Here is a 24,925-nt window from a genome sequence, read left to right as displayed (position 1 = left end):
ACCTCAGAGAGGACTATCCAAATACAAGGGATCTGGCGGGAACTATTTATAGAAACAACTTGGGGGCTGAATCTCAGTCGCCGACTCCTGACTTGGCGTTCAACCCAACACTCGCGTGGTGCATCATCAATCAGACGAGCTGATATGTCCGAAATGGAGGCCACCTCCAGACAGAGCCCGGTCGAAGGGGAAACTCTGAATAGCACCCAGCTTCGTAAGCGGCCACGGCCGGTAATTTCCTGTCTGCGATGCAGAGAGAAGAAACTGAAATGTGATCGACGGACGCCTTGCGAGAATTGCGCCAAAGCGGGATGTTCCCCGGATTGCATTTACAACCAGGAACCCAATTCAATTCCCAAGGCGAAGCGTGTCCGACAGGGTGCTGCGTATACTGACCAGCAATCTACACCGCGGGGCGAGTCTGGACGAGGGGCAGGGATTGGGATCATTGAAGACCTGCAGCAACGAGTCATCAGATTAGAGGAACAAGTCGCCCTTGGATCACGCATAGCAAGCACAGACTGGTCCGGGGATGCTCCCGTCCTTCCCATTAGGTGATAGATACATCGCAAACAAATTGGTCCATTTTACCAGAAAGGACTGACACCGTGGATAGTAATCACCCGCGACCCGAGGAAGCCAGCTGCGAATCAGACATTGCACGGCCGTTTCGCGGTACGTTGGTGGTCAAAGGAACACGAACACGGTATCATGGGCAAAACAACAGGATTAGCCTTCTGAACCAGGTAGATTCGACTACCCTCGACTCGTTGTATTGTGTCAGCCCGACTGATCTTGTCCCTAGTTCCCCCAAGCCAAGCAGTTCATTACTCAGTGCAGTGAGAACTCAACAATTGTTGGCCTTGCGCGAGAAGTGCAATTCCTGCAAGGAAAACTGCCTCGCCAGTTGGACTCACCAGCTGCAATGGTGAACGGTAGGAGCTCACCTGAGCTCGTGCAGCTTCGTGTGTCGCTTCCAGCGAAGAGCATATGTGACCGGCTGCTGCGCACATACACCGATAACTTCGAGAAAATACACCGCATCATACATGTGCCCTCGTTTCGTCGCGAGTATGCGAAATTCTGGACCGAGCCCGATCATGAATTCTACCAATCTTCATCGGCATTCATACCGCAGCTTACGGCGATATGCACCATATCGCTTGCCTTGGATGGCCAACGTACGAAGGTGAACGACTCTGCACTGTGGGAGTACTTGAACGGACCAGCAATCACGCTGGTCCAACGTTGGGTTCAGAATTTGAGCCGCAAAGGGCGAACGGAGCTCGCCGCACTTCAAGTCGAGACGCTCCTGCACCTGAGTCGTCGTCTGCGACTCATGCCCGCCGAAGAATTATGGAAAGCCACAGGCGCCCTGATCCGCTCGGCGATGGTGATGGGTCTACACCTGAATCTGGCGAAGTGTAGCGGGCTTTCTGTCTTTGCGGCACAGGTCCGGCGTCGACTGTGGATCACGATTGTAGAGATGGACCTTGACGCGTCGATCGCTTCGGGCATGCCGGTGATGACGTCCCCACACGACGTTGGACCGCCGCCGGCCAACCTGGACGATGCTGATTTCGATGAATCCACATCAGAGCTTCCACCCGCGAAGGGACCATCTGGGCTGACAGATTCCATTTATCAAGTTTTGTTAGCGAAGTCTCTAGCCGAGCGCCTACGGACGATGTCTGTAGCCAGAACGGCCAGAGAGCAGACTGATTTGAGCGAACTGATCAAGCAAGGAAGGGCGATTCTAGAACACCTTCGGCAGATACCATCTCCACTGAAACTGGGGGAGGGTGCCATGATCAATGACGACCCGGCAATCCTGCTTAATCGTGTGTTGCTGGATATCTATACACGTCGGCCTCTTCTATGTCTTTACCGGCCGGTCGTTATTGGAGGTGCTCACGGCGATCCCGATTTCGCGGAGATATGCCGAATTTGTTTGGGCTCATCCCTCGCCATTTTGTCTTACCAGGATCATTTCGACCCGAGTGTAGCCGACTTGGAGGTGTGCAATCTGGGCGCATACTGGGATCTGTTCCACACTCTGTGCAAACATGATATTTTATGGGATGCCATCAGCGTATGTGGATACATCAGGGTGTCCACCCAAAGACACATCATCGACCCTCAGCAGTCTGGGCGGACAATGCAGTGGAGCTCGATGCATAGTAAAGCAAGCCTGACACGGATTGTCGAACATACTTTGGACGGTTTAACAACACGGATCGGTGAACCAGGGAGTAACCTCAAGGACGTTTTACTTCTTGCGGTTGTTCTGCAGTCCGTCCGCGCTCGCGGCTCAACCCAGGCCCAAGAAGAACGAATGTCACAAGGAGCTAGCAAGGCCTTGAGTGCTTGTCGACAGCACTTGCTTCCCGCGGTGGCGGAGGACTCCTTGGCATTGAATCTCACTGATTTTGCTCAAATGGTAGGAGTGATGGCCAAACCCTCCCACTAGATGGCTTATAATACCTAACATGCTGATAGCTCCAAACTACGCAACCGATGTTTACACCCGACGGTCAGGGGTCATTCACCTCGTCCGCTCAGTTGAATCTGCCCGAGGACTTTCTTGCACAGTCATCAGCACTGGCCATGGAGTTTAGTAACTTCGTAGGGGACCCGTTCATCTTTGAGAATGATGCTTCTACATGGAATGTATAATGTTCAATATGCATTACCCCTGCATTCAAGTAGGATATTCCCAGTGGGCTTGCGCTTATGAATATGCAAATAGGAAGATTCTATATTCACAAAGTCAACCCAGATTTACTGGTTTGCCGATCAAGATGTTGAATGCGCTAGCAACTGGTGAAGAACCAGCATCGGATCCGAGTCCCGGATCCGAATGGCTGTCAAATCCGAAACGCATCTCCGGCGACTCGTGAGATGAACGAGAATATAAAACGTAAAGAGAGTCACTAATTTCTAACTCAAACGTTGCATACAGTACCAACACTGAACAGACATCTCCTTCAGTGAAGACTTGCGAAATACCATGTCGACCCCAGAAAACGTTGCCATCATCGGTGCAGGCCTTTCCGGTTTGACCCTAGCTCTTGCTCTCCGTCGACAGTCCATCCCATGTACAATCTACGAGGCTAGATCTGCCCCGTTAGACATTGGTGGTGCTATTATGCTGTCTCCCAATGCACTCCGCATCCTCGATATACTCGGAGTATACCAGCGCATTCGACCACAGGGATATGAGTTCGATCATTTGTACTTTCGCTCTCCCGACAACGAGCTGGTTGATACTTACGAGTTCGGACACATGAAGTACGGTTATCATGGCTTGCGGATATATCGTCATGTCCTCATCAAGGAGCTCTCAGAAATGGTGGCCCAGGCGAACATCCCCGTTCACTACAACAGGAAATTCCTACGGGTCATTTCCGAGACCTGCTCCGATGTCACCTGGCAGTTTGACGATGAGACTACAGCAACGGCAACCTGCCTGGTAGGTGCAGATGGAATCCATTCTCGGGTACGGAGATATCTCTATCCAGACCTAGAACCGCGATTCACAAACGCAATTGGAGTGACCGCTGCAGTTCCTACTAGTCAGCTGGAAGTCCCCGGAGGATACGAGATGCCCGTCACAATCATGAACTCGAAGCACGGGGCTTTTGTCATCGCACCGCAGCTCCACGATGGGTCCGAGGTCTTGATCGGGAGACAAAAGCGTGCCCCGGAATTAGGACGAGAGGGCTGGGACCGACTCCTGAATGACAAACAATGGTGCATTGACTTCCTGCGTGAGGGCGCCAGTGACTACCCTGACATTGTACAACGAGCGGTGTCGCAGATCTCTCCATCCAAAATCAACCTCTGGCCGTTTTATGTCGTCCCGAAGCTGGACCGATGGAGGTCCCACCTCTGTCGGGTTAGTATCCTGGGTGATGCTGCACACGCTATTCCGCCCTCGGCCGGACAGGGAATCAATCAGGCCTTTGAAGATGTCTATACGTTCTCGTTGGTTTTCGCTAGGAAGAGTCGGGGTATTTCGCTGGAACAAGCTCTAAGGCTCTGGCAGCAGGGACGACAAGCGCGAGTCGACAAGGTATTGGAGCTTAATGCGCAAATTGACAAGCGTCGTATGCCAAAGCAGGAGGGGAATGATGGATCGGATATGCACGACGCGTTTGACTTGGAATGGTTATATCGTCCCGACTTTGACGCCATGGTGGATGAATGTGAGAAAATCCACGAGGGCCCGTCCAGTAATGTTATTCACCCTTGAATAGTGAGGCCAATATGACAAATATAGGGTTCTATCACCATTCATCTGGCCTAGAATTAACTACTGATTACATGTATCACTTTCCTATCATATTCCATCACTGTCTAAGGCTTCAAAGCTTCACAGTCCTCCTTCCACATCGACCTATTTAAACCCTCATCTTTTTGCTCGAGTAGCCTCATGATACACAACAGAAGCTGGTGCCACTTTGGTTGCTGGTGATGCCTACCCTTACGGTCAGTCAGCAACTTACCTCTCTTATCTTTGACCCAGCCCAATCAGCTACCATGAGCCCTGTAGACGAGCTCCTTGACCTAGAGCGACGTGAGCCCATCACGTACATGTTGCATACTATCCGAGACCCTCAGGTTAACTCGATTGGATGGGCTTGCCTGTGGTTTGCGGACCTCTCGAGCATACGGTAGATGGTCAAACAATGTGAACAGCGTCGGGCATCGTTTGCAGTTGCTTGAGGATGGCCCTCCACACCGATACCCATACGGATATGATCAAAGCTTGTGGGTGACTCCTTTGACCATACGATTAGGTACTAGCTAATGCAACATCAGGGGCGGTTCGGTCTAAGCCCCAACGGCTTATTGCACGGTTCGACGAGAGCTTCGAGGAGTCCTTTCAGGACAAACCCAAACCAGGAAGTGGCGGCATGCATCCGGTTTATGAAAGCCTTGCGATCTCTAGATGGATGAGCAAGCAAGAGGCTGAACATCCCTCAGGGATGGTCTCTGCGGAGACGGCAAGACCTGAAAAAGGAGCCACTTGTCGCCAAAGAAGTCGACTGGCCGTAAGGCTACCGCAAAGAGCTGGTGAGTTCAATCTACATACAACGGAGTCAAATTCTCACTAATCAAAATAGGTGCAATGAGCAGGACAAGGACACTTGTATTCTCACCGGGTTTCTTTAACCGCTTGAACTTGCACATATATCCCCATGCAGCCTGGGTCTTCAGGAGGTAAAGGCAGATTTAATGGTGGGCGACAGCCTTCTGGGGCATTTTGAGAGTTTTCTGGACCCCAGGAAAAGTCGATACCTGGGAGAGCATTATATGTATGGTCAATATTGCCCACAAGCTGTGAGAAAAGGCCCGATTTGCCCCGAAGCCTCTATCATTAAGCAAGGATCCGAGGGCTCTTACAGTGCAATTGTATTGATTGCCGGGAAATTCATACTGTCGTCAGATGGCAGCAATCGGAGTTCCCAGTCCTTTCCCTCTCAATCTCTCCTCCAGCACAGTGAACGGTTAACACAGCGCGAAGCTGCTAGAGATGCAATGGGTCTTGCATCGAGTGCTTGCCCTGAGTGGTGCTGCGGACGCGACGGATGAAGAACTTGATCCCTACTCGGATATGTGTTTTGGGCTTGCCTCGTTCAAGACAGACGAAGAGGACACTGGGTGGGATACCGAGGAAGCAATGGAAGGAGAAGAGGATGTCCGAGACACTCACGGAGTCCACGAAGGAGAAGTATACGAAGAAATAGTTGTGGAAGCACCTACAGGTAGGGGTAGAAGACATACTCCCACCGACGAGAACCGCCCAATTCGCGGAAATTATCCGGGTCCAGACTGCCCAGACCCAAAGATGCTGACCATGAGTGCGAAGGGGAGCAGACGAAGGAAGCAAGCTAGCCTCTCGTCTTGAGATTCCGCGACACCAATGTCCGTTAAAGGGGTCATTGCGACTGTGATTGCTTGTCCAGATATGCATGCTAGTAACCTCATTTACATAAACTCCTTTTCGCCAAACCGGGCACAGCAGCAGCCAGTCTCATTGCCACGTTGGAAGAAATATGTCTCTTTTCAGAAAGGGGAGTTCGACCGTCAGGTTCCCGGTCAAGTCCATCAAATATCGTGTCTCGGACGAAGGGACTGCGATGACCGAGATCGCAACTGATCCCGCAATCAGTCTGATGCTGTTCTCGGTATTCGTGAAGCTCCGGTAGGGTACCTCCACTGACCAGGAACGCAGTCGCTCATTCTGAAACACCACGTTCCATGTTAACGAAACTACTATTGTCACTTGAGGCAAAAGGAGACCGAATTCGTTTACACCTTCAAGTCTAACCCCGGTCTCGGGGGCGAAGGCAACACCGAAAAGCCAGGCAATCTACCACAGCCGTCTACGTACCCACTAGCAGCAGCACCCTTGCTCAATAAGGTTGTTGTAATCACCCTGGGTTTGCCCAGTCCCAAGCTATGGGAAAGCAATCTGAGTTGGTCTGCCAGGCCCTCCGGGGCGACAAATTCGCCCTTTCCAAAGGGGAGAGTGCTTATATCAATCTCAACCGCGATGCTATTAACAACGAGGCTGACGAAGAGCATAAGTGTCTCGGTGTTCGTGGCTGCCAAGTGAAGAGTGTTGCAGTTGCGGACCGAATTCTCTTTGGGATCTGGCCCAAGGAAGAACGTCCGTTTCGCCTGTACAGAGGATGCACTTTGGTACTCCGCGGTGAGGAATGGTTTAACAAGGAGAAAGGCAAGGATCATCAGATTCCTGGCGAGAAGTGCCTCCCGGAGGACTGGATGGCATCAGTGACCGAGACTTCCCCTAAGTGGAGAGGTTTGATCGATGCCCCGGTCCATGCCGTCCTCCTCAATCAAGTGGACATCAAGCTTATCGGTGAAGTTGAGGAGGACGATGTTAAGGTCCATCAGGTGGCCAGCCCCATGGTGCAGATGCAGATGCTGAACGCCACTAGAAAGCTTTCTGAGCACTGGGGTGAGGAAAGCTTTGACGCCATGTGTCGAGAATTCGAAAAGCAGGAGGCGACAATCCCCAGCGGCAGCAACAAGAAGCTTCCGCTTAAGTCGATGTTCCTGGTGTCAATTCCCCGGGTCAATCTCATGACCCCTGGGACATCTCCCTCACCGATCTCAACCCCTGGTCCCAGAGAGCTGGGGTCTCAATGGGGCACAGAACCAAGCAGCTACTCAGCTGCTGACATATTCATTCTCCCTGGTGATTGGGCCTCCCAGCACAGGTAGAGCACGAACAATTGCCGCGGCAGCTACGCTCGTCACTCAGATCCTCGCCCGAGGGTCGGGAGGATAGTCCAAACTGGCCGTCCTTGTCACGGCTCATGCAGCAGGAGCTGCTGTGATGAATCAATTGTCCAGTGCATTCAAACACGAGGAGTACTGCATACAAAGGCTTATACATCGGCGTTGCAGGGCAGACTCAGAAGCACGGCTTTTTGCGGCAGTACCAGAGCGCCATGACGATGTTATGTGAATCACCGTTTGTGCGAAGAAAGCGCCTGGTAAGTACCGCAAGTTTCTTGATGGTATTGAGGATATTAAAACCTCGGGCCGAGTGAAGAGGAAGTTCAAGGTGTTCAGCAAACAACGGCAGGACTTCAATCCTGAGTTCGTCATCTTCGACGAGGCCAGTTTTTTCCGCGACCCTGAGATTGTTTACATCCTGGGTCAATTGAAGAATGATGCCCGCGTACTATTTGTGGGTGACCACAGACAGTTGTCACCCCCTGTCTTTACGCACCAGGGAGAGATGGCATGGGCGATCCCTTTGAGCGTCTGATCAACAAAAAGTATCATCAGACATTGCTGAACATCTCGTACAGGTCCCACAAGATCCTGTACCGACCCACCTCGGTCGCCTACTATGACGGCCAGGTTGAAGCCTTGCACGCTGCGCCCCGTGTAGACGCCGGGATCCACCCGAAAAACCCCCTGGTGGTCCGACAGGGTAACAGGACCTGGACTCTGCCAGGCCTGTCACACTTCCTTCACCTTGCACATGTCGAAGGTGATACGAAGAAGGATCTCTCGGGATCCTTATTCCACCCTACGGAAGCCGAAATTGGGGTCGCTCTGGCCCGAAGCCTTGTCGACAGAGGCTGTAGGGAAATTCTAATCATGTCCCCATACCGGGCCCAAGTGGCCCTGGTAAAGAAGCTTTGGGAGCAGAGGCATCCCGATGCTGCGCCCTGCCCCAAGGTCCAAACTGTTGACGCTTCCCAAGGGTCGGAGGCGGAGGCCGTGATCGTCCTAATCACGCGCAATTTTGGCTCGGCCAGCTTCCTCCAGTCCGTGAAGCGGACGAACGTAATGTTGTCAAGGGCATGCACTGCCCAGTACGTCGTCGGCAACTGGGACTGGGTGGGCGGCCGGAGTTTCACAAAGGATGCCGGCATATTCTACAGGCAGGTACCTCGACGAGGCCGATCATGCCCTGGACCAGAAGGTCAATTTTTATACCGTCATCCCAATAGTATGGTAGATGTGAGGCATCTTGAATGCATTTTGGAGTTTTTTAGAGAATATACGAAGCTTCCAGCTATAAGCTTGCCCACTCCATGAATAACAAGTCAACCCGTCTTAGGGATACGTCCTTTGGTGTTAAATCGTCGTGCTGAATGTGTCGCTCTAGGGGCTCTCTGCTTCTCCCTTTCTCTGGCTGTGGCTCTATATTTGCTGCATTTAGCTGGATGCTCAGGGCAAAGAATTCCTATATCTATTGATAGGAACCGAGCTCCTGGCATGGCACGGGGGCTGCCATATTCGACTCAAGAAGTATATCTTCTGCACTCGCGTACTTTTAGTATTTCGAGGCACAGGGGACATCATGACGAAACCCACCCTACCAATGCTCGATACCTTGAAATTTGACTCGGAATGAAAACAGTGATTGAGTGATAATCTCTACTCTATGCCTCTTCCCGCCGCTGTGCCCCTGACTAGCCTAGGCGTTAGTTACATCAGACGTCTTAGTCGGCAGACAGCGGTGGGATACATGTAAAGCTTGTGAGGAATAAGGTCAACCCTTTAACAAAATGGTCTGTCGACTTAGATTACATCACCAGATGGAGAAAGAACGCGCTTGAGGAGGCTAACCAATGCTTAGATCAGACGTTTTGGTATGAGAAAGAAATCTTCGGACAAGATTCTATGTGGAAGGATTCTGGAGAGAAGCCAGTGATACATCAGACAAAGTTCCAGACGAGGTCTCTGTGTCAGCTAGTCAGCCTCGTCGTTACGAAACTCTTCTCTCAGACAAAACGACGCTTGATTGCTTGAAGGCTAGATACGTGAGGTCACCTCCTCGTATAGCAAGTTGTTGCCTTCAAGAATTTTTGGCTTTCTCACGGGCTGCTGTTTTATGAATACTGCAAGAGCCACCAGTGTAGCGGTAATTTCGGCAAAAGTTCCATCGGCTTATCTGATCTGGTCCTATCTGAAATGGCACATATCCTTTGCAATGTCTCCTATACAATCCGTGTAGTATCTGTGAGCCCTCCACTCAACACCAACCTTGTAGTAGAATTATTCTGGTCAAGGATTAGGGTGGTATTATATATGATTCTATATGATGAAAAGGTCCATGCGCCATATGTACGTGTGAATAACCTATTTGGGTAAAAGCACCCATGTAAGACGGCCGTTTCCCAGTGCCCCCTTAGTTGATGTCCACGACATAGCCCGATTTGAAATAGAACAACTCGTGTATGCGGATTATGAAATCAGTTTTTGCTATACACGAGGGGTCGGTTATGAATGTTTCTCTCATCCACACGCAACCTTGATAACCGTGCCCCATTGGCCGCCATCGACCATTCGGTGAGGATAGCTCCAGGAGGGTTTGGAACTATTTTTCTAGGAGGGGGTCTCTTCCCGATGTCATATTCGATTTCAAGGGCTTCAAATAACCGGCACTACTCGTTACAATTGTGTAACACTCATCTGGGCTCGTGGTGATGAGGCCAGTCGAGAGCAAAACCGGCACAGGAGGAGGGCAAGCATTGCTGGAATCGGAAAAGCTAGTTATATCTCTCCGTTTGAGTACGGGGAAGCCCTAAACTAGAACGTGATTCCAAATAGTAGTTTAGACCTGTCGTGGTTACATTTGCCTTCTCCGAAATCTTTCCCCGAATCCCGTTGCGAAGTGGCCTCACAGTAAGAAAGCTAAGATGTCATAGATCCCTTTGGAAAACCCAACGTTCTCTTCCAGTACGTTGACCATCAGTTTCGCTTCATGCAGCAAGGATGCCAGTCGCTCTTGACAGAAGTCGAAAGATCCTGTGGACCGAATATATTCCACAGCGTACTTCTTGACCGACTCCTCCTCGCTCCGCTGTCGGAGGATATTGAGCAGTTGTTGATTACCTGGGTTACTGTGGATGCTGTGGATGATCAGAAACGAAAATTTACCCTCCGTGAGGTCTTCACAGAACCCTTTGTTTTTGCTGTACAGGTCACTTTGGAGATTCTGATAGTCGTCACGGATCTGAAAGATGATACCCAAAAGATCGACAAGCCCGAGGAAATCGCTGCCCTAGTCAGCAATCTTCGTAGTGCAAAGAAAGGGCAGAGAAAGCCCCACCTTGATATCTCACTTTCGAGCTGCATTAGCTTGATTGCCAACCGGAAGAGGCCACCCGTCTTGTTCGAAATCATCTCGATGTACTCTTCTTCGGTGGGGCAGGTTAGGGAGTCTCGCCAATATAGATCCATACCCTGCCCCCGATGTAAACGGAGTAGCTCTTCAGTAAAGACCTCGTACGCCTTGGGGCGGTTGAGCTCTCTGAGCTTCTCCTGGGCGGCGAAGTAGGCGTAGTTGGCGGAGTTAATAGTTTGCGCGACACCGAATACGGAATGGGCTACTGGTATCCCTCGTCGCAGCTTGGATGAATCTTGAATGTCATCGATCCTGGAAGAAATTACATACGGAAAACAGAGTCAGCACGGGTGAGACTGACAAGCCATACTGTATACCTTCCTAAGTGGACGCTCACGTACAAGAGAGACGCGGTGTGCAGTAAACCAACAATTTCCGCGATGATGTCCAACCGGTCCTCTGGAATTCGTAACCATTCATTGAAGGCTTGCATGAACTTGCGACGGATATCCTTTCCAGGACATTTTAACAGATAGTCAACAGGCCCCCGAATAATCTTCATGTCTCGGTCAGCTTGTCACATTCCGAGCAGCAGTAGGTGGGTATCCGTACTTTCTCTTTGTCAACCGGCGTAGACGCCGGCGGCTGGGGGGATGAGCCTCTAGTATCTGTGGACTCGGCTGACAATGTACTCGGAGTGGGATAGCTTGCATTCAGCGTTGGTGAGAAAGAAGATGCAACAAGCTTCCAACGATCGGGTACGCCTGAAATCATCTTGACAGGTTGGGGCTTTGTAAGGAGGATATCGTAGCAAATTATATGAACTCGTGGAATACAGGGTTGAAGTTGACTATAGTAATAGGAAATACTAGGCTAGAGGAAAGCTCTTTGGGAGTTGAAGGGTAGCAAAAGCCGATATATAACGACCATGTGGGGTAGATTAAGGGCAATGCGCAGGGTAAGATTACACCGTAACATCCATTATCAGGGGTCTATTATTCGTCTTACGGCTGGATCAGATATGGGGAACCCTACAGCGTATCTCAGGTCTGCATCTCTTTAGCCCACGGACCATTCCGGTGACAGGCTCTCCTGGGCTGGTCGTCAGCTGTATCGAACAGGTGACAGGATATTTGACACCGGTGGCTTCTGCTAATAGCTCTGCATATGCGGGCACGGTCAGCCTCCATTTTCTGCTCTAGCCAGTCTCCCCCTTCGTACGGTCCATGTGGAGTAGCCAGTCTTGATCTCAAGCAGTCTTTCTGTATACCCTCCGCGTGACAATGCAACGGCTGCTGGCTTCTATATGGAAGGAATGGGGTCACTCTAAGTTGTAGAAGACAATAAAATACGAGCGACTCATTAGGGCCTTGTTATTGATAGACTAAAGCAGAACACATGTCTCGACTATCTGCATACTGTTGAACGTAATGACTAGTAGCAAGAATTATTCCGAGTTATTTTTCGCTCTTCATGTCCATCTTCTCGTTTCTTCCCCAGAGTGCGAGCCAGTCTTGGATAGAAACTGCGGATTCTTTCATTTCAGTGAGACATATATGTCTGACTTGTTCACTTTGAATCACCCGGAGGGCTTGTCGGATATTATGTGGCGATCGAAACTCCAAAGCTCGCGCCACACAGTGTCCCTTAGAAGCATTCAAGGCGACAACAATTGGGTAAGTAAGCTCACCATTGCGTAGGTCTTCGGCAATCGCTCCCTTGGCCTTTGCATAGTCGGAGGAGTACACGTTCTTGCAATCATTTTGCAATTGCGAGTACCATCTAGGAAGGCGATGAGTTAGTACGATGCTCCCACGGGAATGGTTTTCTTGGTCGACTTACGCTACAGTAGTTAGCGTATCATCGTGGGATTGACTCTCTAGTACCAGCTGCCCTACTAGGCGGAAGAGGGCACCTGTCTTCAAATATGCCATTTGGCGATATGCCGTCACTCGCTCCTCTGACTGCACGGGAAAGGCAGAGAGGCCGTCCCGGCGCCAAACAAGTGAGAGGTCTTGTCCTTGTAGGATCTCTTCGAGACATTGCAGCAGCCAAGGTGCAAGCTCGGGGTACTCATGAACAGTGCGATTTAGTAGTTGGGTTACCCGATAGTACGCTCGGTTTGCTGTCTCTGAAGGACCGTAAATGCGGTGGGCTGCAGGACGTCCTTTCCGATAGTCGCTGTTGTCACTGATCTGCCAGCTAATATCAGCAAGGACAGAAGTTACTCATGGGAATATCTCGCATACATCATCAACAAGCATCAGACAAAGATGAATTCCATCCATGATCTCGAGGATCATGTGGTATCTCGCCGGCCTCTCTGTCTTGAGGTTGGGTGAAAGTTTGTCCACGAATGGTGCCCAGTGATGCATTCCGTATATCTCTCGAATATAGCTGTAAGGGCACTCCATTGATGTTATCTCAGAGGGATTCTTTTTGCCAACCAATAACCTCTTTGCAGAAGGCAGCAGGCCCGGCAGCCTGTCCCACGCCAGAGCCGTGACGGGAATAACGACTAAGGCCAGTATAGCATAGGTTGTTGGCTGGGAGAGAAAGTCATGAAGGAAGCCCATGATGGCAATGAACGATACTAATGATTGCAGTAGTATCGCTGCACACGAAAGCCAAAGAAAAGAGATATTCCACTTTCCCTTGTCTTGCTTGTTTGTGCGGTGGGTATCGTTGGATATACGGCACTATCCTGATTAGATGTAACGTCGAAGTCGGCCAGCATGACGTCTTGCATATATCTCACTACATTACCCATAAAGATGTATAGCTGTTATACTCGTAGTTGCCTGAGCACATTGTAGTCAGTGGCACTAAGATTCAGGGACCGACTGGAACGTGGTGCGAATACACCGTAGACCCTGTATAGACATGAGGTGAGATTCGAGAAGCTGATCCAGCAGGGTCAGCTCGTAACATGGGTATGACTCTCATGGTCACACATCATTCCATCCCATCCTCCGCGAACATCTAGGTGTATCAAATCTAGATATAATACGCTGCGGTCAAACAAGGGACCCTTCCCTTATCATCGATCGCTAAGATAGTCGCCATAACTATTCATCACTATCCATGGTTTCCTGGAGCATATTGCAGACTCTTCAACCGCTAGAGAACGATATGACCCGATAATGCTTTCGTGGTATTTCAAGAAATACCGTGGACGGATTTGGTAAGGCTTGGAGCAACAACTGACTATGAGGTATCATAGACAGGCAATGTCTTCGTTGTGTATGGGAACTGGATGGCCCACCAGCTACGTCCGAATGATCTACAAACTGCTCCAAGGCCGTCTGGATGGAATGGCAAAGGTGCCAATGTACTTCAGTATTACAAGGGAACTAGTGGAGAATGATCTAGGACTGGCGTTTTCATGGACAGTTTTTGCCAGCAGCTTCTCCGAGTCCCACGGCTCTTCACGAGGTAAGTACCCGTGGGGATTCGTATAGGTTCTGGTATGTGTAGCCTCCATTATAGCACGCTTTCCATTCACGCCTGACCAATGTTGGTCCAGCTTTCCCTGTGCCTCAAAGCTTGTGGGAGGATGGAATTGGTTGGATGCGTCAGCCGCACCGGTGATGGGCATTCGCTGGGCGAGCAATCCCACTACTTGTGTCGATGTTATTATCATTATCCTTTCACTGTACTCTCTTGTCCTCTCTGTTCTTTGCTCTTTCTCCACGGATAGACCCTATAGTATGTTCTTTTATTACGCTGGCAAGCCCGAAAAGTCAACGGTGGGAACAATGCGCGCAGGAATATCCGATCCTTGAGTCACCTGCTTACTGTTGGAGATTGGGCAGATTTAGAAGTAGCCAGACCACTGTCTCACACAAGATATCACTCACATCGTGTCAGTTGTGGTGGGGGAGCTAGCGGTTAATAGGATGCCCAACATTCTGTGTTGTACAGGCATCATCATTTGGACCAGGGCTACCTCACATGCAATCATTGGACCCGTATGCATATGGTCCTCGGTGGTTACCTTGCAGTTTATTGACTTCACGAAACAATTCAGCTTCGCGAACTTCCTCGGTCTCCCAAGACACCAGGAGAATATTCTTTGGTCACGCCGGGCCCGTATCCCAGCTTCTCTGCACATTGGGCTGATAGATGATGCATAAAACGTAGTCGTATTAGGACACGAGCTTGACGTGCCCGTGCAGTGCGGCCATTGATAACCTGATTTAGATAATATCTCCATGGTGACCCCTTCAGTACGTGCTGATACGGAAGTCCTGAAGTCCAATGACAGGTCCTCTGTGTATCCAATCCAGTGACCCCGTGCCGATGCGATTCTCCGGCGGCCCGGTTTGCAATGACTATGTCTAGACGAATGTAAGAACCCTTTCGTTTGCTGAGGACCGAGGGAGCCGAGATACACCCAATAAGTGGTTCGGCTGTCATTGTACTGTCAATCCTACCAACAGATTCACAAAAACGATAGTCTGAACTTTGCAACATGTCGTAGACCCTTGGAACCATCGTGTTACATATCACATACCTTTTATATACTGCGAGGTACAGGCAGCCACCAGGCGACGCCTTGGCTAGCTCCTTGTCAGCTGTCTACCCTCTTGTTGTTTGCTGTCCCACATAGCTTGAGCCTAGTGTATTCTGTATTTCCTGGCCTCGGAAAGCATTCATTCCCCGCCCTAATACATCCAGACACCTTCCGTTATGTGTAATAAAGATCATTTCAGAGTGATAATTGTTGGAGGATCTGTCGCTGGACTCACCCTGGCCCACTGTCTCCAGCAGGCAGGAATTGACCATGTTGTCCTCGAGAAAAGCCCGAATCTCTCGCCACAGGTGGGGGCATCAATTGGTATTATCCCTAATGGGGGACGTATCCTTGATCAACTGGGGCTCTTTGATGCCGTGGAGAAGATGACCCATCCTCTTAGCATGGCTACTATCACATACCCTGACGGGTTTTCCTTCTGTAGCAATTATCCTAAGATTGTGGATGAAAGGTCAGTGATACAGCAGGTTCTTGCTCAAGAGATGCGGTCCAACGATTTCAAATGTTAGAACCAGCTGACAAAGTAGCTTGAGTGGAATTCAGATTCGGATATCCCATTGCATTTTTAGATCGACAGAAATTCCTTGAGATTCTGCACACAACGTACCCTGAGCCGTCGAATATCCATACCGATTGTCGAGTGACGCATATCCGACGCCTAGACAGCCACATTGAAGTTGTTACAAGTTCCGGGCTGGAGTATATGGGGCACCTAGTGGTCGGTGCTGACGGCGTCCATAGCATCATCCGCTCTGAGATGTGGAAATTGGCGGATGCGCTGGAACCTGGACGGGTGTCGAAGCGGGAAAAGAGAAGTCAGTAATGCTGTGCTATCTTACCTGGGTAGTTTCCTCAGGCTCAATCACTGACTGAGTCTGCTCAACGAAAGGCATGAAGGTCGAATACGCCTGTGTCTTCGGCATCTCATCGCCCGTGTCAGGCTTAAATGCCGGAGACCAAGTGAATGCATTTCATGACGGCCTGACCATTATCACCATCCAGGGGAAACATGGACGAGTGTTCTGGTTCGTGATCCAGAAGTTAGATGACACCTACACATACCCGGACACGGTGCGATTTTCTAGCGCCGACGCCGTACGTACATGTGAGAAAGTCGCTCACTTCTCACTGACAAACGGGGCCACTTTCGGCCAGGTCTGGGAGAATAGGGAGGTTACGTCTATGACAGCATTAGAGGAGAATATCTTTAGCACCTGGCATGCGGATCGTATTGTGTGTATTGGGGACAGTATTCACAAGGTAAGATCAGTAACGCTGGTTAATTTGGCGAGCGTCAAATAACAGTACAGCAGATGACGCCAAACATCGGGCAAGGAGCGAATACTGCAATCGAAGACGCCGCAGTCTTAACCAATCTGCTGTACGATAGGCTCTCGGAGAATGGATACAAGAAACTCTCACGGTCAACGCTGGAGCAGCTTCTTCGTGAATTCCAGTTTGAGCGCTTTAGCCGTGTCAACAAGATCTACCAAGATTCCCGATTCCTAGTTCGGCTCCATGCACGAGACGGTATCGTTAAATCCCTTCTTGCACGATATATAGTCCCCCGTATGACGGAACTACCAGCAGAGCTAGCTTCGAAATCCATTGCTGATGGTCCCACAATCAGCTTTCTCCCAATGCCTTCGCGCAGTGGGCCTGGATGGGTGCAGTGGAGTCGAAAGGAAAGACGATTTTCTGCCTTGTGGATACTGGTGCTCCTGGTGATTGTTGTCAGTTTCAGTCTGCACTCGCCCGAGCTTCTTCCAGGGTTGTGGAGTAATTCGCTGGTTTCTAGACCTACCGAGTGAGGCTAGTTAGAGCTCCATATGTTTACTGGTATACTTGTCAATACACCGTCCTCAAAAGCACAGGGACTTGGTAGCTTTCATCCAATCCATAGACGCTCGATGATTCATAAATGGCGAGATAACAACACTGTGTCTTTTCTCATGTCCTACCGTTCTTGCCAATGCGAATATTATCTCCAATCTCAAAATAAGTACTAGGGGCGAAATATACTTTTATCGTTGAACAACGGACATACGATGCCAGTTCCTTTATTTATTACTTAGGGTTTCCGAGGGAATTCCTCGCTATATATACATGTAGTTGGTGGCAATACCCATGCCACCATGAGCCAGACACATAGCCCAGGCATCTTCATCGAGTTGGGGCCGGCGAAGGGCGCAGACGGTCGCTTGTGCGGTCTGGTTTGAATAAAGCGCCGGCAGTGATGTCGTTGGCGACGGACCAAGACAGGCATCCCTGGGACTTTCCTCTAGACCATGGCGTGTGAACATGATCTGGTTACCACGAGCGCCTTCGTTGTCTGGGCGCATAACCGCCAGCATGGTCTGACTTTGATGAAGGTCATGGTTATTCGTATCTGATGGGCTCATAGCATATTGCATGCCCATCTCAAACAGGGCTTTCGCTGCTCGTGATGTGAAAGTCACGCCGCACGCTGATTTGATACTGGTAGTCTGTTGAATCCTTGGGTAGGATCAATTCGTGATCTGATAAATCATCTTCAGTTCCAACACTCGACGACGACATCCCCGGTCCAGTCTCGACGGGTGTACCGGAACGCACATTTCCTTTCAGCCTATGTTGTCGCTCTTCTTCCGTCGTGAGAGAAGACAGCGGCAGGGCGTTGCTCCGCTGGAACGATGAGTTATGCCATGTACGCGATCCAGGAGTCGAGGGGGTATTTTTGTTATATGATCGACCGGTTCCCGGACGGATCATGCGTAGTAGAGGGCGGAGGGTTGCCAGACTACCAGCAAAGATTCCCAGGCCGGTTTCAATGTTGGACCACACTGCGATGCCAACAGTGGCGTCTAGATGATACATGTCAGTGGGCGTTCTTGTCAGATTGCTTGGGCCATGCAACAAGGCACGGCAAGACAGACTGAAGGAAGACTCACATAGGAAATCTGGGTTCCGAAGTGTCTCGACATATGCCATTCGGACCAGAACTGCGACGGAAGCACTAAAACAGGCGTGTTAGAAAATTCTGTGGGTGGGCTGCCGAGGACCTTGTGGTAACATACATGCAAGCCATGCCTAGCAGACCGGCGACGGCGTACTTTAAGTCACGGCGCATCTGCAAATTGCGCACAACGAAGATGGGCAGAAGCCCCACAGTCAGGTCAAAGATAAAGGACACTGCGCTGAAGATATAGAGAGCCACAATGACCACGGTCATGTTGATACAGGACCCGGAAACTGGGTTTTCCGTGGATAATCGCATCCAGAAGAACTTCACCGGTTTACACTGGGCGAGAAGGAGGATCCAGAACATCAATCCAAATACCACCGCCAAAGTGGTAACCGCATAAATCACCATGCGATGAAGTTTGTCCACGGTCACTCGCAGGAGGAATATGCCGACGGAGATCTTGCACAGGATGGACGAGATGCAGTAGGCAATATCGCATAAGAACCAGTACTACAGGCCGTGTGAGCACCATAGAATACGTCTGACCGTAGGCAGCCCAGCAGAAGCCTAGCAGAAGAAGCTTACCTCCATGGCGGTTGTTCTCTGATAATTCGTAAGTTCGGTGAGGTGCCTTCCGGTCCCGTATATGCTTCCTCCGATCATACACCCGGAAAACATGCCGAAGAATGCCTGTTTCAGATCGACAAAGGTCAGAAAGACATCTTGAAACTCCTGCTCAACTACGGGGACAAGACGCACCAACGCAAATAACATGATGACATCATCCCAGCCGAACGCCTTCACAATCACCAGGCGTACATAGCATCGGAGAGCCGTAGCCACTGTAGCCAATGCGAGGAAGACGGCCGCAACTGCTCGCACCTCCAAGCTTCGATCTTCTGCCATGGTGGATTTAACCGACGGCTGCTACGCACAGTTGCTTCAATATCCAGAGCGCCAGAAAGGTAAACCACTGCCGAAGACCTAGGGCTTTATGAAGTCATTGTCCCTGGTGGTTTCGTCAACACACAGGTAGTAGTGCCTGGGAAGACAATGACAAGAGAATGACAAGAGGAATTGGGGTTGTCTTAAAATCTCACTGGGTCTAAAAAAATATTCTTATCCAACGCCTACGTCTCTTAGGCCATGACCCACGATCGGAAGTTCTCGCAAGGTCCACCTCATCAGCTTCGAGACCATGTGGCGAGTGGAGTCCGTGGCTCAAAGATGGGACGCTGATTGAGTCAATCATGAAAGCTGGCTGCTCGCTACCGTGAGCCGTTTGAATCAATCCTGCGTTCTCGAACTTTGGGTCCAGGCTTTTGGGGGGGAACATTCACGGCAATGCCGAAGCCTAATACCGGCTTCGGCTCCCCTTTGGGCGTGATTTCGTCTCTTCATCCTTCAACCGCTAAGATTTTGCCAAGTTGTCAGGGGTGGCTCTCGTTCATCCTGACTCACGGATCCCATGCTCTTACCAGCAAGGCCAAGGCAGGAGAAGCACTTGGATTCTTGGAGTTCCTCTCGAAAGTCGCGAACTCGGACGCCTCATGCCTCATTCCAGAGCTGAACCCGGGCCCATTTTTCCATCCTATTCGCCAGGGTTGTGCTGGTGCAAAGTCTTCCAAGTGGGGCCGGAGATTACTTGCCTCGGATGGAGTCGTCCGTTTCACTCCCAAGAGATCTGAGATCGTGGGACGCTTTGGCCTCCTGTCCGAGTGCTTGGTATCTACTTATATCCTTGATCTTGAGACATGCCTTCTAGTGCAGGTCTATGCATACCCTAGATTTCACCAGATCAAGGAGTAGTTGCTTGTGGTGGCAGTCTACACGATCTTTTCTTCTATCTCACTCCCTGGGCGGGGGCAAAATAGATTGCAACCACTTAAGCGAATATACCCCGTATTCTAGATCTCGTATCCTCCGTATAATGCAATTTCAATCTCCAATTAATCGTACCACAAGTCAGCGAGGGCACGAAATAAATTGAGACAATGTCCGAAAAAAATTCAAATTAATTAATTGCGTTCGATGACCAAATCTACCCACGTGCTGCATCCTACCCTACTTTCGCTCCCCCACGGCTCTTTGGCCACGCGTTCGAATCCCGGCAGTATCTCGGCCTTGGGCTCCAGTCTCCACCAAGTTCTCTGCTGCTTGGTTGCAAAATGGAGTCCATAGGAAGTTGTTACGATGCAAATGTTATTGGTCATTTAATAGCTACGAGTATATATCTATTTGTCTACTACTACTACTACTACTACTACTACACTACTAGTGTGATGTTCCCATTTTTGCTGGAAGAACTCGTTCATTCTTATCCAAGTGTCAAATGTAACCTTTAATATATTGTGAGAGTGTGTAGTAAGACATTACAGAGGTGTCAGTGTTTACAGGTTGATCTTGTGTTAATTTATAATGGTAAGATGTTGAGAGGAGATTGAATCGGCAACGAGGTTAGATATATATCGGGATAGTACTCAACCGACGACCCGTAACGAGTCCCCACAAACGAAGCACAAAGGATACCTACAACATCGCCTGTGCTCACACTACAGCGAATGGTACTCAATTCTCAACTTCCACTTATATCCAGGGCCGTTCCCCTGCATACTGGTTGATGACAGGATGAAATCATTGTCCCTGGTGACCCATGCAGATCGTACGCACGGACTGTGTATAGACCCACTAGATCAGCATCCGTTGTGGATATAGATTATCACACAGCACAAGAAAACGGTCAGTGGGGCATAAAGGACTTGATATATCTTGGATTTGCGAGACAGTCTGTCGTAGGTGAGTATGATGAGACCAGGCTGAACTATTCGGACTGAAGCAAATCGACTGGGTTCCGTAACGCTACACAGTACTGTCTCTGGGCCAATATCTACACCGCAAGTAGACGGGGTGTGGAAGCCAAATCTAGTTTTGCCGGCATTGCCAGCGTTGACGGCTGTAAGACAAAGCCTTGGAGATAGACCAGACGTAGGAAGAGTGATTGAGATTGGACTTGCATGTCGACAGCAAGGTACATAGTACAAGACTACAAGGGGACGAAACCGAAAAGAAAAAGGAACATTGATCTTCCGAGGCAAACGCTAGAACGAGTGGGGCATAGCGCCACGCTAAACCAGATCGGAAGATGCCAACCAAACTTCCGTCGAAACGGTCATCAATCAATATTCCGATCTTCATTCAACATTCAACATTCAACCCGAAGCATGTTCTAAGGTTCCACCCTGCAGAATGTCGGATGCCTCCTCCGTTGTAGGCTTCACCCTCCTGGTGGCCTTGCTGGCTTCCACCTTATTCTTCGTCCAGCGAAGGAAACTGGATCCCCGGGAACCACCTTCGGTCTCCACCGCAATCCCGCTCGTCGGCCATCTGTTGTCATTTCTGTACTATGGCCTCGAGTACTTTGCGACGGCGAGGTGTGTGGCTCACGTCTTTTTTTTCGTCAGGTAGAAAAGTATAACTGCTGATTGCGACAGCCGCAAAAACCGTCTCCCTGCCTTCACGATGGACATGCTCTATGCGAAGGTCTATATCATTGCATCGCCCGAGCTGGTCTCCGCGGTGCGACGCAGCCGCAACGCAATGTCATTTGGTCCGCTATTCGAAAATGTTGCTGAGCATGGGGCGGGTGTCAACGGTCGCGGGATGCAGCTTCTCCGCGACAAAGAGTCTGGAGGTCAGGGACTGGGGCAGCGAACTGCGGACTCCATGCACCCCGCTCTGTTGGGCACCGGGCTAGATCAAATGAACGGAAAGATGATCACGACCCTCAATACCCTTATCGATGAGTTAGCATCCCAACCAGACACGGTGGTGGATCTCTACGAGTGGTGCTGCCATGCCGTTACGGTCGCCAGTACAGATGCCATTTATGGCCCATTGAATCCTTACCGGTCCGAGAGCAACCGACACGCTTTCTGGTGAGTACTTGTCTTCTCCACGGTATCGCTGGCAATTGACCTGTCTATAGGGCTATTGAATCGAATCTAAGTCTGCTCATGATGAATACCCTTCCCTGGATCACCGCACGGAAACCGTGGAAAGGCAGACAGCAACTGGCCCAAGCCTTCATCCAATACTACCAAGCGGATGGACATCTGGATTCCTCGCAGTTGGCGTACACTCGATGGAAAGTTCAGCACGAGGCGGGGGCAGCCCTCGAGGACATTGCGCGCTTGGAGGCGTTCACGGGTCTGGGCATTCTCTCCAACACCGTTCCGACCTGCTTCTGGGTCCTGTTTGATATCTTCTCTCGCCCTGATCTTCTTCATAAAATCCGCCAGGAGATCCACACAGGGGCCCTGTCGATTGACTCGGCGGGCGTTCACAACCTGGACCTAGCGGATATCCGTGAGAAGTGTCCGATTTTCGTCTCAACGTTTCAAGAAACTCTCCGTACTCGGTCAAATTCCGGACAGTTGCGTGTTGTTCAAAAGGATACCTTACTTGATGATCGCCTACTTGTGAAAGCCGGGTCCATTATTCTGATGCCTGCGGCAGTTATTAACAAGCATCCTTCCGTCTGGGGCTCGGACGCCGATACATATGACCCAGAGCGGTTCAGCAAGATCGATCCGGTGGAAAAGCGATCCAAGGCGTCTGGATTCATGTCTTTCGGTTCGTCCCCACATATCTGCCCCGGACGCCATTTTGCATCCGGCGAGATCCTGGCGCTGGTTGCCATGATCCTGGTGCGATTCGACGTTCGTCCCGTCCGGGACACATGGGTCGAACCCAAGGGAAACACGAAGGCAGTCGCTGCATCGCTGCCTCCCGCGGCGGAGAAGGTTGAGGTGAAACTTTCCGAGACGTCCAGGTTTGCCGGTGTGACCTGGGGATATCGGCTTACGCCCGGAAAGGGAACCTTTGGTCTGATCACTGGATAAGTGGCTGTCTACACTGTCTCTAGCAGTCGATTAAACTGAATGCTGAGCGCGGAGCATACGATGCAGCTTTGGAGCTAGATCGCCATCCTCCGCTTGTATGATATCTCCAATGTAAGGGGCATATTTATATGTCGCCAACTATGTATATACAGGAAGTTTTGTCAATGTATTTCGGTGGAGCCAAGTCCTGAACGTTGATCATTCGACACCTGCTACATGCTCACACGGATTCGCAGAGGAATTGCACAGTCAATATCCATGCCACTCGTTGCCCCTAGTTCTAACTAGTCTATCTAACATGCGTGACAATCATTCGGTCGCAGCAATTGCTAGGGCTTCCACTCGTTGCAAGATTCGGAGTTTCTGACTTTCCTGCAGGTACGGTTTGACAGCGAGCAGGAACCAACAGGTGGTTACTGATTCGCTTAGTGCTATTGGATGTCGCCCCTGTATCTATGGCCATGATCATCTAGTTCAAATATATTGAACTTAGCGAAGCGCAGCAGGGTGAGAGCCCTGCATTTAAGGCGGGCTACAAGATGAGCGTTGATCATAGACATCCTGTTCGTCTCTGGAATACAACCATCATTCTTTCGAAGTTACCGTTCTACGTCTCACAAAATGGTCCATCAGGAAGTACGCTATTTGCACCCATATGCCTCGGAGACCAGCCCACAGGAGGAGCGGTACAGAATCTCGACGCTTGACTACCTTATGGGCCTTTGCTACACCCACCTCGCGATCTTCTTTCGTTTGGATGACGGGAGTAAGCCTAAGGCCGCTGCAGTACTCAAGAAGGGTCTCGAGCGGATTCTCCGCAAAGTCGGCCACCTTTGTGGCACCATCGAAAAAGTCCGGCAGGGGTCATTCGTTTGTTAAAAGAACGGAGAGCACTGTGCAGTTGGCTGTACAGTGGCTGGACGCTGCGAGCGATGCGGATCGGCTCCCCTCGCTGAACGACATGGAAAATTCGAGCTTTGCTGGGATTACACTGGGTGATTTCAAACATTGGAGCATTGACCCTATGGCATAGGGCGAAAAGCCATAGATGTCTTCTGATCAGGGCGAACCTGGGTGATGTTGCTGACGACTCAACCACGCGCGAGCTGTGGGGAAGTGCGATCATGCGGCATTCATAATCAAACATAAAAATCATACACCGAGCCTCATAGTCGCTCGATCCGAGCAGATACATGTATCACATCGTTGCGACAAAAGGCAACACTTAGGTCTATTGCTAAAGACCATTGTACACGCTTGACCATGGGGTTTCTGCATGGAACGCCACAAGACGCGCAGTACAGTTCTCGCCACATAAGCACCACAGAGCTTAGAGATACGATAGGTACTGATTTTGGGAGTCCCAGTTAGTTAAGAAATGGACTTGATGGCACTTCCTTCGGAACCAAGTCCCAGTTGCTACCGGATATGCTTCTGCACACCCGGTGGGTACGGCTGTTAGGGTAAGGTTGAAGATTACTCTAAAACAGGAGACGATCCTTCAGGTTACAAGCCCCAATCACTGTAGGCCCACTCAGACATTGTATATAGATTGAACAAGTTTCCCACGCACGAAGGATCGATGAGTGGATTGGAAGGGCCCCCGCCATGGCAATCAGATTACACCTTCTACCGACGTTTCGCCGAAGAAAGCCCTGAAGAGTTTGAGGTTGCTATTCTCATCGTAGATAAGAGCTCCGTCATGGTATTGCTGACTTTGCAAAATTCTTTCGCATTGTAATCGATCGAGGGACAAGCTGTGTCGGCGTATATTGATTACCATGCCCTAGCAAAAGTATCTAGAGCTTCATACATTGATCAGACACATGCTCCCGCGTCTGTAGACGATAGGTGACGGATTAATGCATCTCGGATTGAACGACAGCTAACGATGCCCACAGAGCCTGACATCCTGT

General features: G+C 50.3%; 9 protein-coding genes across 9 annotated transcripts; 6 read left to right on the top strand and 3 right to left on the bottom strand.

The window, feature by feature from the left end:
* Positions 1-153: 153 nt before the first annotated feature.
* On the top strand, positions 154-4,255 carry ABOM_008446 (Zn2Cys6 transcription factor; the record flags this gene model as incomplete). Its single annotated transcript, XM_022535575.1, has 5 exons — positions 154-214; positions 617-675; positions 806-2,440; positions 2,500-2,533; positions 2,979-4,255. 5 exons carry the CDS (start codon positions 154-156, stop codon positions 4,253-4,255), a joined length of 3,066 nt encoding a protein of 1,021 aa, XP_022386387.1.
* A 1,284-nt stretch (positions 4,256-5,539) lies between these two features.
* ABOM_008445 (uncharacterized protein) lies at positions 5,540-8,512 on the top strand (the record flags this gene model as incomplete). The annotated part of the gene is made up of 6 exons (XM_022535574.1): positions 5,540-5,737; positions 6,179-6,211; positions 6,460-7,092; positions 7,523-7,733; positions 7,775-8,366; positions 8,440-8,512. The coding sequence occupies 6 exons, from the start codon at positions 5,540-5,542 to the stop codon at positions 8,510-8,512; spliced, it is 1,740 nt and encodes a 579-aa protein (XP_022386388.1).
* A 1,668-nt stretch (positions 8,513-10,180) lies between these two features.
* ABOM_008444 (FPP/GGPP synthase family protein) lies at positions 10,181-11,401 on the bottom strand (the record flags this gene model as incomplete). Its single annotated transcript, XM_022535573.1, has 4 exons — positions 10,181-10,559; positions 10,613-10,939; positions 11,005-11,183; positions 11,240-11,401. 4 exons carry the CDS (start codon positions 11,399-11,401, stop codon positions 10,181-10,183), a joined length of 1,047 nt encoding a protein of 348 aa, XP_022386370.1.
* A 683-nt stretch (positions 11,402-12,084) lies between these two features.
* Positions 12,085-13,203, bottom strand: ABOM_008443 (prenyl transferase AtmC; the record flags this gene model as incomplete). Its single annotated transcript, XM_022535572.1, has 3 exons — positions 12,085-12,409; positions 12,470-12,822; positions 12,877-13,203. The coding sequence occupies 3 exons, from the start codon at positions 13,201-13,203 to the stop codon at positions 12,085-12,087; spliced, it is 1,005 nt and encodes a 334-aa protein (XP_022386389.1).
* Positions 13,204-15,319: 2,116 nt separating this feature from the next.
* On the top strand, positions 15,320-16,975 carry ABOM_008442 (FAD-dependent oxidoreductase; the record flags this gene model as incomplete). The annotated part of the gene is made up of 4 exons (XM_022535571.1): positions 15,320-15,615; positions 15,708-15,979; positions 16,054-16,424; positions 16,475-16,975. The coding sequence occupies 4 exons, from the start codon at positions 15,320-15,322 to the stop codon at positions 16,973-16,975; spliced, it is 1,440 nt and encodes a 479-aa protein (XP_022386390.1).
* Positions 16,976-17,585: 610 nt separating this feature from the next.
* On the bottom strand, positions 17,586-19,014 carry ABOM_008441 (polytopic membrane protein; the record flags this gene model as incomplete). Its single annotated transcript, XM_022535570.1, has 3 exons — positions 17,586-18,159; positions 18,221-18,618; positions 18,694-19,014. The coding sequence occupies 3 exons, from the start codon at positions 19,012-19,014 to the stop codon at positions 17,586-17,588; spliced, it is 1,293 nt and encodes a 430-aa protein (XP_022386391.1).
* A 438-nt stretch (positions 19,015-19,452) lies between these two features.
* ABOM_008440 (uncharacterized protein) lies at positions 19,453-19,917 on the top strand (the record flags this gene model as incomplete). The annotated part of the gene is made up of 1 exon (XM_022535569.1): positions 19,453-19,917. The coding sequence occupies one exon, from the start codon at positions 19,453-19,455 to the stop codon at positions 19,915-19,917; it is 465 nt and encodes a 154-aa protein (XP_022386349.1).
* Positions 19,918-21,354: 1,437 nt separating this feature from the next.
* ABOM_008439 (cytochrome P450) lies at positions 21,355-23,009 on the top strand (the record flags this gene model as incomplete). Its single annotated transcript, XM_022535568.1, has 3 exons — positions 21,355-21,539; positions 21,600-22,043; positions 22,094-23,009. The coding sequence occupies 3 exons, from the start codon at positions 21,355-21,357 to the stop codon at positions 23,007-23,009; spliced, it is 1,545 nt and encodes a 514-aa protein (XP_022386385.1).
* A 621-nt stretch (positions 23,010-23,630) lies between these two features.
* Positions 23,631-24,042, top strand: ABOM_008438 (acyl transferase; the record flags this gene model as incomplete). The annotated part of the gene is made up of 2 exons (XM_022535567.1): positions 23,631-23,861; positions 23,923-24,042. The coding sequence occupies 2 exons, from the start codon at positions 23,631-23,633 to the stop codon at positions 24,040-24,042; spliced, it is 351 nt and encodes a 116-aa protein (XP_022386352.1).
* Positions 24,043-24,925: the final 883 nt, after the last annotated feature.

Source organism: Aspergillus bombycis (genome assembly GCF_001792695.1).
Source record: "Aspergillus bombycis strain NRRL26010 chromosome Unknown contig00085, whole genome shotgun sequence".
Taxonomy (NCBI): domain Eukaryota; kingdom Fungi; phylum Ascomycota; class Eurotiomycetes; order Eurotiales; family Aspergillaceae; genus Aspergillus; species Aspergillus bombycis.
This window is presented reverse-complemented; position numbering and strand designations above follow the sequence as displayed.